Source organism: Palaemon carinicauda, chromosome 1 (genome assembly GCF_036898095.1).
Source record: "Palaemon carinicauda isolate YSFRI2023 chromosome 1, ASM3689809v2, whole genome shotgun sequence".
Taxonomy (NCBI): Eukaryota; Metazoa; Arthropoda; class Malacostraca; order Decapoda; family Palaemonidae; genus Palaemon; species Palaemon carinicauda.
Window position 1 is genome coordinate 181,171,040 of NC_090725.1, and position 15,666 is coordinate 181,186,705.

Genomic DNA, 15,666 nt, shown 5'->3' on the forward strand with positions numbered 1-15,666 from the left:
ATTAGAAGTTCTTTGACCTCTTTTTAGCTCCCACACCCCTTGCATTAGAAGTTCTTTGACCTCTTTTTAGCTCCCACACCCCTTGCATTAGAAGTTCTTTGAACTCTTTTTAGCTCCCACACCCCTTGCATTAGAAGTTCTTTGACCTCGTTTTAGCTCCCCCACCCCTTGCATTAGAAGTTCTTTGACCTCTTTTTAGCTCCCACACCCCTTGCATTAGAAGTTCTTTGACCTCTATTTAGCACCCACACCCCTTGCATTAGAAGTTCTTTGACTTCTTTTTAGCTCCCACACCCCTTGCATTAGAAGTTCTTTGACCTCTTTTTAGCTTCCACACCCCTTGCATTAGAAGTTCTTTGACCTCTTTTTAGTTCCCACACCCCTTGCCTTAGAAGTTCTTTGACCTCTTTTTAGCTCCCACACCCCTTGCATTAGAAGTTCTTTGACCTCTTTTTAGCTCCCACACCCCTTGCATTAGAAGTTCTTTGACCTCTTTTTAGCTTCCCCACCCCTTGCATTAGAAGTTCTTTGGCCTCTTTTTAGCTCCCACACCCCTTGCATTAGAAGTTCTTTGACCTCTTTTTAGCTCCCACACCTTTAGCATTAGAGGTTCTTTGACCTCTTTTTAGCTCCCACACCTCTAGCATTAGAAGTTTTTTTGACCTCTTTTTAGCTCCCACACCTCTAGCATTAGAAGTTCTTTGACTTCTTTTTAGCTCCCACACCTCTAGCATTAGAAGTTCTTTGACCTCTTTTTAGCTCCTACACCTCTAGCATTAGAAGTTCTTTGACTTCTTTTTAGCTCCCACACCTCTAGCATTAGAAGTTCTTTGACCTCTTTTTAGCTCCCACACCTTTAGCATTAGAAGTTCTTTGACCTCTTTTTAGCTCCCACACCTCTAGCATTAGAATTTCTTTGACCTCTCTTTATAGCTCCCACACCTCTAACATTAGAAGTTCTTTGACCTCTGTTTTTAGCTCCCACACTTCTAGCATTAGAAGTTCTTTGACATATATTTCTAGGTTTCATACTTTTAGCATTAGAGGGTCTTCGATCTATATTTTGAGGTGCCTTACTTCTAGCATTAGAGGCTCTCTATTTTTAGGTGTCTTACCTCTGGCATTAGAGGCTCCTCTTCGCTGGTCTCTCCTGTCTTCTAGTTTTCAAGATCTTATTTCATTAGATTATCTGTTTCTTTCGAGATTTCATTGTCTCTTTTCCTTAGTTCGTCAGTGTCCTTCTAGATTTCAAAAGAGATTTCAGTGCCGTGAGTCCTCACTTCGTCAGATTCCTCAGGGAAATCGAAGGCATTTATTCTTTACCTATCTGGGCAATGAGTAAAGAGATGAATACTATCGATTTCTCCGCATACACTATCATGCCAAAGTAAATGACGAGCAACATGATATATTTACCAATGTCGTCTGGATATGACCTTACTTCAATGGCGAATTTTGGGACCATCCTGTTGAAGAACTACACGTCACTCACCGTTCAGTTGAATCATTCTGCCTCCATCCTCATTCCCCGCAATCCGTTTTTGCACCGATAGCCTCGTACTTTTTCCAAGAGTCTCCTTTATTAAGACATCGTCGCAAAAGACCAAGCAAAGGATCCTTCAAGGCGCATACATTATGATCTTCAAAGCTCAGCTGCCAACGGAAGATCCCGTGTCTTTCTATAGGTCGGGCGATATAAAACGAACGATCGGCATCTTCGCCAGCAACCAAAACCATCTGTAGTTGATGGTGTTCCGAAGACGTAACACATAATTCTTACCGGCAACTTCCTATTCTGCTAGAACGCGATCTCTGTGAGTTAAGTGAAATCCTTCTCTCAGTCATCAACTCATTTCCTCTTACTCTTATTGACGCGCAATTCCTTGGTTAGATTTCGCCAGCTACATACAGATCATGTGAGGTGTTGCAGGCTACGTTTGAAAAAATGAAGATCAGGTCTTCAGAAGTCATTTGAAGCTCGGGGAGGAGTCGTTCAGGACTGCTCCTGGAAATTTCAGTTCTGGAGTCATTCAGAAATCCATGTTAAGTATACGGCTATGTCCTTTGAAGACTTTTGGAAATTCGGGAAAGTTTTCTTCCGAAACCGTTCTGAGATTCCGTTCTGGAGGCATTCAGAATTCCATGCTAAGTCTATGGCTATTTTTTCTGAAGTCATTTGGAAATCCGGGAAAGTTTTCTTCCGATACCGTTCTGAGATTCCGTTCTGGAGGCATTCAGAATTCCATGCTAAGTCTATGGCTATTTCTTCTGAAGCCATTTGGGAATCTGAGAAGATTTTCTTCCGAATTCGTTTAGGACTCGCGAAAAATTCCATTCTTGTTTTATAACAACAACAACAACAATAATAATAATGATAATGAAATAAAATGATAATAATAATAATAATGATAATAATAATGATAAGAATGATAATAATAATAATAATAATAATAATATAATAATAATAAAAATAATAATAATAATAATAATAATAATAATAATAATAATAATAAACTACGTGATTTGATTTATGGATTTGAGTTGAAAAGTTTTGAAGACGCTAAACGCTCAACTTTGCAGTTTGAAGGAAATTTTAAGATACCCGCACGAAGGGCGAAGGGTAATTAAGGTTTAAAGCAAACCGAATTGAAATAGTTGATTTCAGCTGAATTATTTCAGGTTTGGGATTTAGAACAATCTATTTCGGGTACAAATCGATATATATATATATATATATATATATATATATATATATATATGTATATATATATATATATATATATATATATATATATATATATATAGTTTATATATGTGTGTATACATGCATGTATATAAGCTTTTGCAGTATATGAATATTCTGTGTATATATGTATATTTATACGATGTATATATATATACATATATATACACAGACATATATATACATACATATACATATATATAATATATACATACATATACAGTACATATATAATATATATATATATATATATATATATATATATATACATATATATATATATATATATATATATATATATATATATATATATATACTATATTTATATATTATATGAATACAGTATATCTGCATGTACTGTACACACACATATATATACATATATATAAATATATATATATATATATATATATATATATATATATATATACATACATACATACATATATACTGTTTATACATACATACATCCCTAAATATAGCAGCCTTCGTATTCTCCCAACTGTTTATACATGCAAAAGCAAATGTAAAATGCATATCACCAAGTTATGGCTTATCCTTGATATTTCATCGAGATTCCAGGTGTGGACAAGATATCTGTCCGCAAGCCACTGTACATTTTGTTCTTCAAAACGGAATAACATCTTGAAATCACGATCAAGTGTGGGTAAACGGGGCATGTATTGTTTAACATGCCTCACATCCACAAAATCTGCCATTGTGCTGAGAATCGGACAGAACAACCTTTCTCTTCGAACTCAGTCTGCTACTGACCAGACTCAGCTTTTTCGAAGCATATGCTCTTTATATGAAGTAAAGGGTCTTCTTTATGTATAACCATTTACTTTTATGTGATTATAAAGATACGCTTTTGCTCTAAAAGTAGAAGCTTTTGCTTGAAATGTTTATGAATACAAGTAGAAGGATTTCCTTCATATTTTGCAAGTATAAGCATATCCTTTTCTTTATGAATACCGCCCAATATTCTCTTATTTTTATACCTCTTGTTTATTTTGAAGTATAGTTTATATATGAAATATTTATTTTTATGTTGTTGCTGTTCTTGAAATATTTTATTTAAGCTGTTCATTGCTTCTCTTGTATAGTAGGTTGTTATTTCCATTCCTCACTTGGTTATTTCGCCTTGATGGGGTCCTGGGGGTTGTAGCATCCTGCTTTTCCAGCTAGGGTTGTGGCATAGCTAATGATAACAATAAAATAATAATAATAATAATAATAATAATAATAATGGTTAAAACAGGTGACTACTTGGCAAGTGCGTCATTTAAGAGGTTTGTGTTATAATCCAAGCAGGTTTGGTCACATTGGTATTATGGCTTGCGAGAGGTTTGAAACTCTTGATGTAAAGCTTGTGAAGAAACCTAGTGATGGCAAAATGAGAAACGTAGAATTCATTCAAGACCCTGGTGGATTCTGGATAAAGATTCTCAATACTGGTAAAACTGGAGAGACTATAGAGCCTTTTTTATATAAAAGATTTCTAGCTGAAGTTCGTTCATCATTTATAAATTTTCCCTACACAGTATCCTGATGTGAAGCCTGCTGATAGCTCCTGTGGAAAGCTTATAGGCTATGAATTATTATTGTTAGCATATTTACTTCTCTAGACTATTACTATTGTTATTGCTTGAGGGTACACTCGGGCACATTGTTCTGTATCATTTTTGTTCCTCTTGTTTTTTTGGAGTTTTTATAGTTTGTATATGAAATGTTTATTTTCATGTTGTTACTGTTTTTAAAATGTTTTATTTCCATTGTTAATTACTTAATTTATTTATTCATTTTCTTGTATCCTTTCCTCATTTTGCAATTTTCCCAGTTGGATCCCTGAGGCTTATAGTATTCTGCTTTTCCAACTAGGGTTTGAGCTTAGCAAATAATAATAATAATAATAATAATAATAATAATAATAATAATAATACTGTCATTTTAATGATATCGGTTAACTTCTGTTCTGACTACTATATCCCCTTTCCGATTAGACCTCTCGTGGATAGATTATATAAAGGAAATAACATGTTGTATGACATGTGTGTGTGTGTGTGTGAGAGAGAGAGAGAGAGAGAGAGAGAGAGAGAGAGAGAGAGAGAGAGAGAGAGAGAGAGAGTCAAAATCTTTATTTCCATTATTACAATGGTTATTCTTTTGTTAAAACAATAAACTATATATAAAAACAATAAGCTATATATAAGTTCCATTGCTAATGGATAGTTTTATATAAAAGATACATAATACTTAAAATATAAAATAGTATTACTTTAAAAACCTATAGCCTACACACTGAGAGGGTGTAATTTGCTCTTTCAGATTAAAATTTTCAATAAATTAGTATCATTCATAAATTAAAGAAAATTGCGCCTACAATCAGATGAATTTAAAATTTCATAAAATATAAAACTCATAAAACATCGGTGATAAAAATAAATATAAAAAATAAATCCATCTTATTCACAGTTTTTGTTTAAAAGATAATCTTTAAGTTTCCTTTTTAAAAACGTTAGCACTTGAACAATCCCTAAGATTTTGAGGTAGCTTGTTCCAGGCTGATGGGCTCCTTATTACCATAGAGCGTGACCCGAAGTCAGTTCGGTATCTTTGTACATATAAGTTATTATCTTGCCCAGTTGAGGCATCCCTGCAATTGCCGACATTTAAAAAATCATATAACCAGCTTGGGCATTCCTTTTTTAAAACTTTAAAAACAAAAACACAAATTTCATAGATATATTGATTTCTTAATTTTAACCATTGTTGTTGTTTGAGGACTGGGGTGATGTGATCATGTTTTCTAACCCCCCCCACCGCGACCCGAGCAGCAAAATTTACAAGTTTCTTGGTTTTTTTTAAGTATACGTCGTTAGTCCCTCCCCGGATTTTAATACAATGATTTATTATACTTAACACGAGAGAGAGAGAGAGAGAGAGAGAGAGAGAGAGAGAGAGAGAGAGAGAGAGAGAGAGAGAGAGAGAGAATGCTGTCAAAGAAATGTTGAACTACCTAGAGATGATATACAACTTTCAGTAAACTCTAGAATAATGCCAATAATGGCTGTTATTAGCCTAAACTGTTAGGCAATGCCGAGGGAACCACTTACTTCTATCACCAATGCAATTCAAGTTATTCTAAACTGAATCATTTGATTTCCGTTGTAATTTTTAGATTTTTTTACCATGTGCATTTCATCTTAAAATTGCACTGCGCTAGATTCCTCCGTTAACCAAAACAGGTAAAAAAAAAGATGCTGATGGAAGAGGCGCGTGCTCACGTCCTGGACACAAATATGCTGAAGGCTCAGACCAGACTGTGAACGCCGCCGAGTAAGCCAACCGATGTCACAGTCACACCAGTCTGGTTTTCGGTGTGAAGGGGTAAAGACGTGCAGTGCTCCGTTGTGCTTGGTCATGACTCGTATCGGTGGATATAATAGTCGATAGTGTTCACAGGTATATAAAATGAAAATATACATCGCCAGTGGACTAATAATGACAATTATATATTAGCTGTTGAATTATATGTTGTGGATATATTACGAGAAGGTACCGATAAGCCACGTGGTATAGACTGCAATGTGTACGTTCTGTGGAATTTCAAGATAACTGCTTAATCCTTGCTTTTTAGATCGCTTAGTGGAATGAGTAATGTGACCCGACCTTTTTTTTTTTGCACTTTGTAAATACATATATTCGATTAATTGTCACCATTTACATGAATCTATGTTATGCTATAGGCCTATAAAAAGTGTTGACCTAGGTAGTTCAGCATTTTGATTTTGTATAAATGATTTTTTTTTTTTGCGTTACGCAGAGACCATTAGTTATAAAACAGTGCTGTCTTGTTCTGACACCATTTTGAAACGATATAAACTGCAAGGCTACATACTATATTTTTCGCATACAAGTTTTTGCAAAACCACCTCCCAGAAATAAACGTATCTCTAATACCATGCTATAATATAGGTCTAAACGTGAAGTTGCAAAATTTTTTGATAATCCTGAATTTTATGTTCAGGATGGAAAGGGCGGATTCATGGGGCGATGAGGTACCTCTTCCCCATCAACCCATACCAGCGCCACCCATGTTTAGCGGAGATTCCCCAGGATTACCGGATACTACTTCGGAGGAATCTCTCTATAGCGGCGTTCTTGAATACTTACGAAGGGGCGAGGAGGAAGAAGCTACGGTAGGGGTCGTACCTAGGAGCCAGAGTTACACGGAGGGCATTGCCCAACAGCAGCAAGAACCTCAGATGATGCACGCCCATAGTCATAATGCTCTCATGGAAGAATCGCCGACGCCCGAGAAGAAGGAAGTAGCGTCCCAACACTCTTGTTTACGTACCCTCCACACCGTAGTGGCCTGTCAGCAAGAGCAGATAGCCGTTTTGCAGGCCACTCTACGGGATCTAGCCGTGACATATACGCACAGGGAGAAGGCATTACTCAGGAAGCTTCATCAGCTCCAGCAGGTCTCCGACCGAGAGCCGGACGACTCTTCTCACCAGGAACAGGTAAGTGTCGAATGAAGCCTCAGGGTGGACTATCCTGTTGATGCTGCCACTATTTTCGTTGAATATACTTTTTAATATATTGTAAGACCCAGGGTTGGGGAAAATTAGGAAAGATAGATTTTTTTCCTCAATTTCATGCCGAATATGTAGTCATCTTAAAGGCAGCTGACAAGATTTTCGCAAAGGCGTTTATTTTCTAAATAACAATGATCATGTGTGTAGTTTTTGGAAATAGTTGATATTTAATAGCATTTGCAAAAATTGCTGCTACCAAAACATTTTAACATCATTGAAGGAAAAAAAAAATTGTAAATTTTTTGATTTCTGAAATAGTTTAAAAGGTTACCATTCTGTGTGAAAATAAATTAGTGAGTCTTATGTCGACCGGTGGAATAATTTTATGACACGACCAATTTTCTGATGTGCAAATATTTTGGTAATTGGGCGTTGTTAGGGAGTGTTCATAGGGTTTTAGTTTATTTCAAGATAACACCAATAATTTAACCATAGGTGATATGAAACGCAAAACTTCCATTGTTTATGTCTTTGATATGAATGCAACGAATTTGGATAATATATTATGTTCATATGTTCCTAGTCATTTATACTGTATTCATGCTCGCGTATACAGTATACAAAAATGTTCTTAGTTAATAATGACTCGGATAACTCTCATTATTATTATTATTATTATTTGCTAAGCTACAACCCTAGTTGGAAAAGCAGGATACCATAAGCCTAGGGGTTCCTACAGGGAAAATAGCCTAGTGAGGAAAGGAAACAAAGAAAAATAAAATATTTTTAGCACAGTAACACCATTAAAATGAATATTTCCCTATGAACTTTAAAAACTTTAACAAAAGAAGAGAAATGAGATAGAATATTGTGCTCGAGTGTACCCTCAAGCAAGAGAACTCTAACTAAGACAGTGATAGACCATGGTACTGAGGCTATAGCACTACCAAAGACTAGAGAACGATGGTTTGATTTTGGAATATCCTCTTAGAAGAGCTGCTTACCATAGCTAAAGAGTCTCTTATACCCTTACCAAGAGGAAAGTGGCTATTGAACAATTACCATGCAGTAGTTGACCCCTTGGTTGAAGAAGAATTATTGTAATGATTTCCATCTTCCAAGAATTAGAAAAAAATAAGATCTGAATGACGTTATTTCAAAGAGATGCACCAAATTTTATTTTTGTAAATCTGCAATTTGAATATGCACATAATCCATAGCTCGAAAAGTAAATATAACGTTGCTTATTCAAGCAGCTCGGCGATTGTTATTATTGTTATTACTAGCCAAGGGCTCCAACAGAGAAAAAATAGCCCAGTAAGAAAATGAAACAAGGAAATGAAAAAATGATATAAGAATTAATGAAAAATTAAAATAAAGTATTTTTTGAAAGCCTTAACAACATTAAAACATAATTCATATATAGACTATAAAAAGACTTATGTCAACCTGTTCAATATAAAAATATTTGCTGCAAGTTTGAACTTTTGAAGTTCTACTAATTCAACTACCTGATTAGGAAGATCATTCCACAACTTGGTCACAGCTGGAACAAAACTTCTAGAATACTGTGTAGTATTGAGCCTCATGATGCAGAAGGCCTGACTATTAGAATTAACTGCATGCCTATTATTACCAACAAGATAGAACTGTTCAGGAAGATCTGAATGTAAAGGATGGTCAGAATTATGAAAAATCTTGCAATATGCATAACAAACTAATTGAACGACGGTGCTAGAGATTAATATCTAGATCAGGAATAACAGTAGAACAATACTCGAAACAAGGTAGAATGAACGAATAGATTAATTACTGAAAATTTTAAAAGACTTTCTTAATAAGCCAATTTTTTTTTGTGTAATTGAAGAAGACACAGACCTAATGTTTCTCAAAAGTAAATTTGCTGTTAAGAATCACCTAAAATTTTAAGAGTCATACAAGGTTAACCAAAATTATCAATGCTGAGATCTGGATGTTGAGGAGCCACTGTCCTTAACCTACTTACAATTATACTTTTGAGTTTTGTTAGGATTCATAATTTGCACCATGCATTAATTTTAGCTAGATCTGTATTAAGGGATTCAGCAACCCCAGATCTACATTCAGGAGAGGGAATTGATGCAAAGAGAATAGCATCATCTGCATATGCAGCAAGCTTATTTCCTAGACCATACCACATGTTATGTGTATATATCATGAAAAGTAATGGGCCAAGAACACTACCCCGTGGAACACCAGATATCACATTTCTATACTCTCTATGGTGCCCATCGACAACAGCTTGAGATCTATTACTTAAAAATTCAATAATGATGCTAAGAAACGACCCACCCACTCCCAACTGAGTTTGAAAACTAGGGCCTCATGATTAACACGGTCAAAGGCAGCACTAAAATCAAGGCCAAGCTTACGAACTTCCTGACCACCATCAAGGAATTTTTGTACAGCATTGGAGATTGTAAGGGCATCGCATGCTCCAGGCCATTACGAAAACCAAATTGAAAAGTAGGGAACAGATGATTACCTTCAGCAAACCTATTAAGACGTTTTGCCAATAGACGTTAAAAAACTTTAGATAATATGGGAGTTATGGAAATGGGTGGTAATCAGTTGGACTTGAGCTACCACAAACACATTTACATAGGGGAGTAACATTACCAATTCTCCAACAAGTGCTAAAAGCTCCCCTTCTTGCTAACTTGCGCAAAATAACAGATAACTTTGTAGCTAAGAAATCTGCAGTCTCATAAAAAACAAAGGAAAAATACCATTTTGATATACACCTCCATAAGCATCAAGGTCCATCAAAGGATCCAATAACTCTCTAGCGGTAGTATCTCAACGGTTGGCTGGTTCCCTGGCCAACCTACTACCTGTAAAATACATTGTAAATGTAGGATACGGTGACTGGACGATGTTATACATGTTCTTGTAAAGAGGAAAAGCTCCCCTGTATCTTGAAGAAATTATTGGACTGTTACATATGTAAAAATTTGATGTATTATCATCTATACTTTCTCAACTTTGGGCCATTTCTACGGACAAGGGTTATCTATGAAAAAACAATGCAATGGTCACGTGTCATTCCAATAAATTAACTGTTGGATCGGGAATGACCCCACACTCCAGAACATTTCCAATATATTAACCGCTTTACATACTGTAGGCTACATCCTTCACACATGGATCATAACCGGCGTGTCGACCACTGCTCCAGCCCATTGAGGCCTACCTTTCTAGGAATAGGTTGGCCAGGGCACCAGCCACCCGTTGAGATACTACCGTTAGAGAGTTATTGTGTTCTTTGACTGGCAAGACAGTACTACATTGGGCCATTTTTCTGGTTACGGCTCCTTTTCTCTTTGCTTGCACATACACCAAATAGTCTGGCCTATTCTCAACATATTCTTCTCTGTCCTCATACATCTGACAACGCTGAGATTACCTACCAATCGTTCGCTCAAGGGGTTAACTGCTGCACTATTGTTTTTCAGTGGGTACTTTCCTCTTGGTATTATTAGAAGAAGCAGCGCTTGTAGGAGGACACTTAAGAATCAAACCATTGTTCTCTAGTCTTGGGTAGTGCCATAGCCTCTGTACGATGGTCTCCCACTGTCTTGTGGTATAGTTTTCTTGCTTGAGGGTACACTAGGGCACACTATTCTATTTTATTTCTCTTCCTCTTGTTTGTTTTTTTAAAGTTTTTATAGTTTATATCAGAAATATTTATTCTAATGTTACTGTTCTTGAAATACTTTTCTTTATCGCTAATTATTCTTTAGTTTATTTATTTCCCTATTTCCTTTCCTCAGTGGGTTATTTTCCCTGTTGGAGCCCTTGGGCTTATAACATCTTGCTTTTCCAGCTAGGAATGTAGCTTAGCAAGTACTACTATTACTACTATTACTACTACTGCTAATAATAATGATAATAACAAGCACTATCGTGTTTCTTTGATATTTAGACTTTCCTTTCCAATACGGTTTTTCACAGTTTACCCACTATCTGGTTTTTTTCTCTGCTTGAACTTCGGAAGTATAAAAACTTTTTATTGACCAATTGTCGTCCATTCTTTCCACCTTGCCAAGCCCCTTCAGAGAACTGACCCACCCTTTCTCTTATGTGAACTTTTGAAGAATTTCTACACGTCTCCCCATTTCTTGTATTTTTTCCAATTTATATTGCGTCACATACACGACGCAAATAGTTTATCTAAGTTCAGGTGTTTGGCCGAGACGGTCCAGATACTTCATCGTCACCTTATTCCATAGCTCCCCTGACACTTGCACGCATTTCTGGCACGCACTGGGAGGTTCCTGCACTGTTCACTGACACGTTCAAGCATAGTTCACGTCAAGTTCACGCCACGTTCACGCCATGGCACGCATTGGCGCACTAGTTCCCGCACTGTTCACGACACGTTCACTCATCTTTCCGTATCCTTCCGCATCGTTCACGCCAGTTCACGACTTGGCCAAATCATATATAAAGATGGGGCTTCCTACATGATTTTTATTAAAAGCGTATTCTTGTGCTAATCTTTGATTAATATCCCCTGTATTAATGTATGGGTTATCTTTATAGATATTTGTAACAATTATACTTTTATTTAGTATATATTTTATTATTTAATTATTATTATAGGTAATTAGCTGGTTTGAATAATTTTTAAGCTTTATAATTTACTGAAAAAATAACATTTTATGGCAGTTATATGCTGATCAGATATTTGGAACCCACTTTACATTATCTTAGAATATAATTGAAAGATGACTATTCCATTCATTAGTTTTTGTGCTATAAAATCAACAATTCTCTCTCTCTCTCTCTCTCTCTCTCTCTCTCTCAGGGATAAAAGGGGGTAAAAGTTAGTGAAAAATCAAGTGCAAATTCCTTAGATTCGCGCCTAGGCCTATGTTAGTGTAATTTTGCCGATAGACTTACTCAAAGGGTAAAGTTGTAGATTGTGTAGGAGAATAAAGGAAAAGTTCTTAATATATTATAAAAGAGCGGAATAGACGAATTTGAAATGTATTTATATAATGGTGTATCTGTATAGGCCTACAGTGTCTATATCTCTGTATTTGAATTGTCTCTTTATGTAACCCATTATGTTTTGTGCTTTCTTTTCAGCTTTTATGCTCTGTTTGGTGAACTTCAAATCCTTGCTGATAATAATACCAAGAGAGAGAGAGAGCGAGAGAGAGAGAGAGAGCTATCAGTTTTTATGTTCCCTAGTATATGATACATCAAAATATTGAAGCTTATTCTCTCTCTCTCTCTCTCTCTCTCTCTCTCTCTCTCTCTCTCTCTCTCTCTCAATTAAATAAGGAAAGGGGAGAGGTGAAAGAATATATTGTCATTATACAGATTTTTTCTTTGATGATTATGAGGAAGTAGGGATAAATCCATTGATTTAATTGCCACGCACTGGCACGCATCCTCCCGCATCGTCCCTCAGTAGGGATAAATCCATTGATTTAATTGCCACGCACTGGCACGCATCCTCCCGCACTGTTCACTCCAGTTCCCGCATCGTTCACGCCAATTTTGGCGTGACAATGCGTGCCACAAATTTTGAACATTTTAAAATTCTCGGCACGCATGGCACATCGCGCATGCCAGTTCCCACATCGTTCACGCCACAATGCGTGCCTGTGCGTGCCACAAATGCGTGCAAGTGTCAGGGGCTTATGTCTGATTTTCTTTTCACTTTTTCCCACAATTGGTATATCATTTCTTTTCTACTTCTATTCCTTACTCTTTACATAAATCATTTACCGCTATTGTCTTCCTTTCTTATTTATATGGGTGCTGCTATTCTTTTATTCTTCTCTTCGCTGATTTCGAGTAATTAAAGCTAGAAATTGGCGAGGTGTACTGTCTGCTCCTCACAGCTTAAGCTACTCTTTACACTTCCCCTTCATGTCTTTTTATCATATCATTTAATCATAAAGAGTCCGTTCTAACTCTCTACCTTATAATTGAGTTTGTTTTTCATCCCTTAATATTTTAATGCCAGCTTTTGCTAATAGACTATGTTTAAGTTTATTCTCTTGTTTCCTGAACATATTTATTTTTTCCTTTATCTATATCCCTAAGTACTGTATTTCATAATTTCTTTCTCTTTAACCCTTTATATTTTCAGGTTTTTCTTTCATAATATTTATCAATATATGACTTATATAAGGTTTTCTTCCATTTCATGTTTCATAATTCATATTAGCCATAAATATTTTGTTTGACATTTTTGCAAGGGCCATGTGTCTTAAACATTTAGGCCTATCTGTCGGTTTCTTTATCTTTTTATAATTTTACTCTGTCTAATTTTGTATGTCTTTTGTAATTGTTTCTAAATATTTACTTTTTTTTTATATGTAACGTTTTGTATAGGTCTGGTTTTAGTCCATCCGGTCCTTTTACATTTTATTTTCATGATTCTCTTTACTTTCCCCCTGATATGTTTTTATAACCGGAGATGTATCCAATTGTTCTCTAAGCTCTAGGGAACGTCTGTCCTAATATGTTTTCTCCCATCTATTTTTAATTTAATGCCTATGTAATTCAAAATTTCCTCATCCATAGGCCTAGCTGTTTTATTTTATATTTGGACCTTGCCATTTTGTATAGAATTCTCCCCTTCTGTTTCTTCTTTTGGCCCCCTTTCATCATCCAATGGGATTTCATCCTCGTTTCTTTTTCCCTTTAGTTTATTAATATTTTGTCCCTATCTACCTTTATTTTATTAGACATTTTTTTTCTTTTCCTCTTTTTGCTGTATGTGCAATTGTATCACTTTTGTTTTATTCCCTGTCAAGTGTAATTTTTGTCTTTTAAGCTTTTCCTTTTTTTATTTCTTTTCGAATTTTATCGTTCATCCAATGTGGTTGTATCTTCGTCCTATCTTCCTTAGTTGCTTTGTTGTGTTCCTTTTGAACTTTTGAAGTTTCCTTTAAGCTGCCTCTTCTACTAACTCGTCAAATTGTTCCACATTTTCATATCTCTACTCATGTGATATTTTTCATCTTTTTCCTCCATTCTATAAGACTTTCTTCGTCTGTTTTATAGTATATGTATACTTTCTTCCCAATTCTTTTGAGTCCTGCCCTCTTTGCTTACCTCAACCTAAGCCAAATTGATGTCTGATTTGTGGATTTTCTTTTTCTCTATATCAATCTCCATTTATATAAAGGTTTTAAGCATTACTTTATTTACCAGCACTAGGTATTTTAGTTTCGTCTTTCCCAGCTATAACCCCAACGGTCAGTAGAAATTCATGAGACTACCCAAGACTTAGTATTTCCTTCTCATTATATGTCCTGCCCTTGCCTCTTCCTTTTCCTTACATGTCAGAATATCCTCTACTTTAATTTGCTCTCACATCCATGTTGCTTTTTCTGTTTTAGTGTTGTTCCCATCATTATTCTTTCCAATATTCGAGTTGTAATTAGCTCATGTTGTAAGGCTTTAGTAAGGCTCCAAGTTTCTGATGCATAAGTTGATACTGGTGGGACCATCGGATTAAATAACTTCTTTTTAGAGAAAGTGAACTTTTACATTTCATAGTCTCATTTTGTTTTCCAAAAGCTCTCCATCCCATGCTTATCCTTTCAAATTCAGTTTATTGTCCCGGAGAAACACCTACTGACTGTCTTAAGTACATATATTTATTACCAATCTGTAGAGGTTCGTCAATAGTCCTTATTTGTTATCTGCATTTTCATTGAAAATTATCTCAATTTTACTCATATTCATTTTCACTACCACATTTTGGCTTTCTCTATTCAAATCTTCTATCATCTTTTGCAATTCCTCCCATGATTCAGTAAACACAACAATGTCATCTGCAAAACTTAAGTTGTTAAGGTATCCCATTGATATTAATTCCTACGTTTTCTCAATCTAAATGTATAAAAACTTCTAGCCATGCTGTGAATAATTTAGGAGAGATGAAGTCTCCCTGTTTATCTCCTTTCTCAGTCGGAATTTTCTTACAATCTTTATGTAGTTTTAGGATTGCTGTTCTTCCTGTATAGATATCTTCAAGCGTTCTATCATAAGATTCATCTATTCCTTGCCTTTGAAGGGCTTTCATTACTGCTGAAGTTTTGACGAATCAAATGCTTTCTCAGTCCATGAAAGCCATCCATAGTGGTTTGCCATACTCTCTTGATTCTCCCATTAGTTGGTTAATTACATGAATATGGTCAGTTGTTGAATACCCACTTTTAAAGCCTGCCTGCTATCTTGGTTGATTAAAGTATGAAAATCTATCTGTCTTTCTATTCTGCCTAATATGATCTTTGTAAATTAAATATATTTCTGAGATGTAAATATTAAATATATTTCTGAGAGTAAACTTATTGGGCAGTAATTTTT

At 35.5% G+C, this 15,666-nt stretch overlaps 1 protein-coding gene across 3 annotated transcripts in view; it reads left to right on the plus strand.

The window, feature by feature from the left end:
- The first annotated feature begins 6,074 nt into the window (after nucleotides 1-6,074).
- Nucleotides 6,075-15,666, plus strand: part of LOC137643799 (uncharacterized) — a 455,858-nt gene continuing 446,266 nt past the window's right edge. For 2 of the 3 annotated variants that reach the window (XM_068376500.1, XM_068376487.1), the window contains exon 1: nucleotides 6,075-7,272. In XM_068376500.1, the coding sequence (XP_068232601.1) occupies nucleotides 6,766-7,272 (507 nt within the window). In that variant the 5' untranslated portion in view covers nucleotides 6,075-6,765. The remainder of the gene's footprint in view (nucleotides 7,273-15,666) is intronic. The other variant, XM_068376492.1, reaches the window with a different exon arrangement.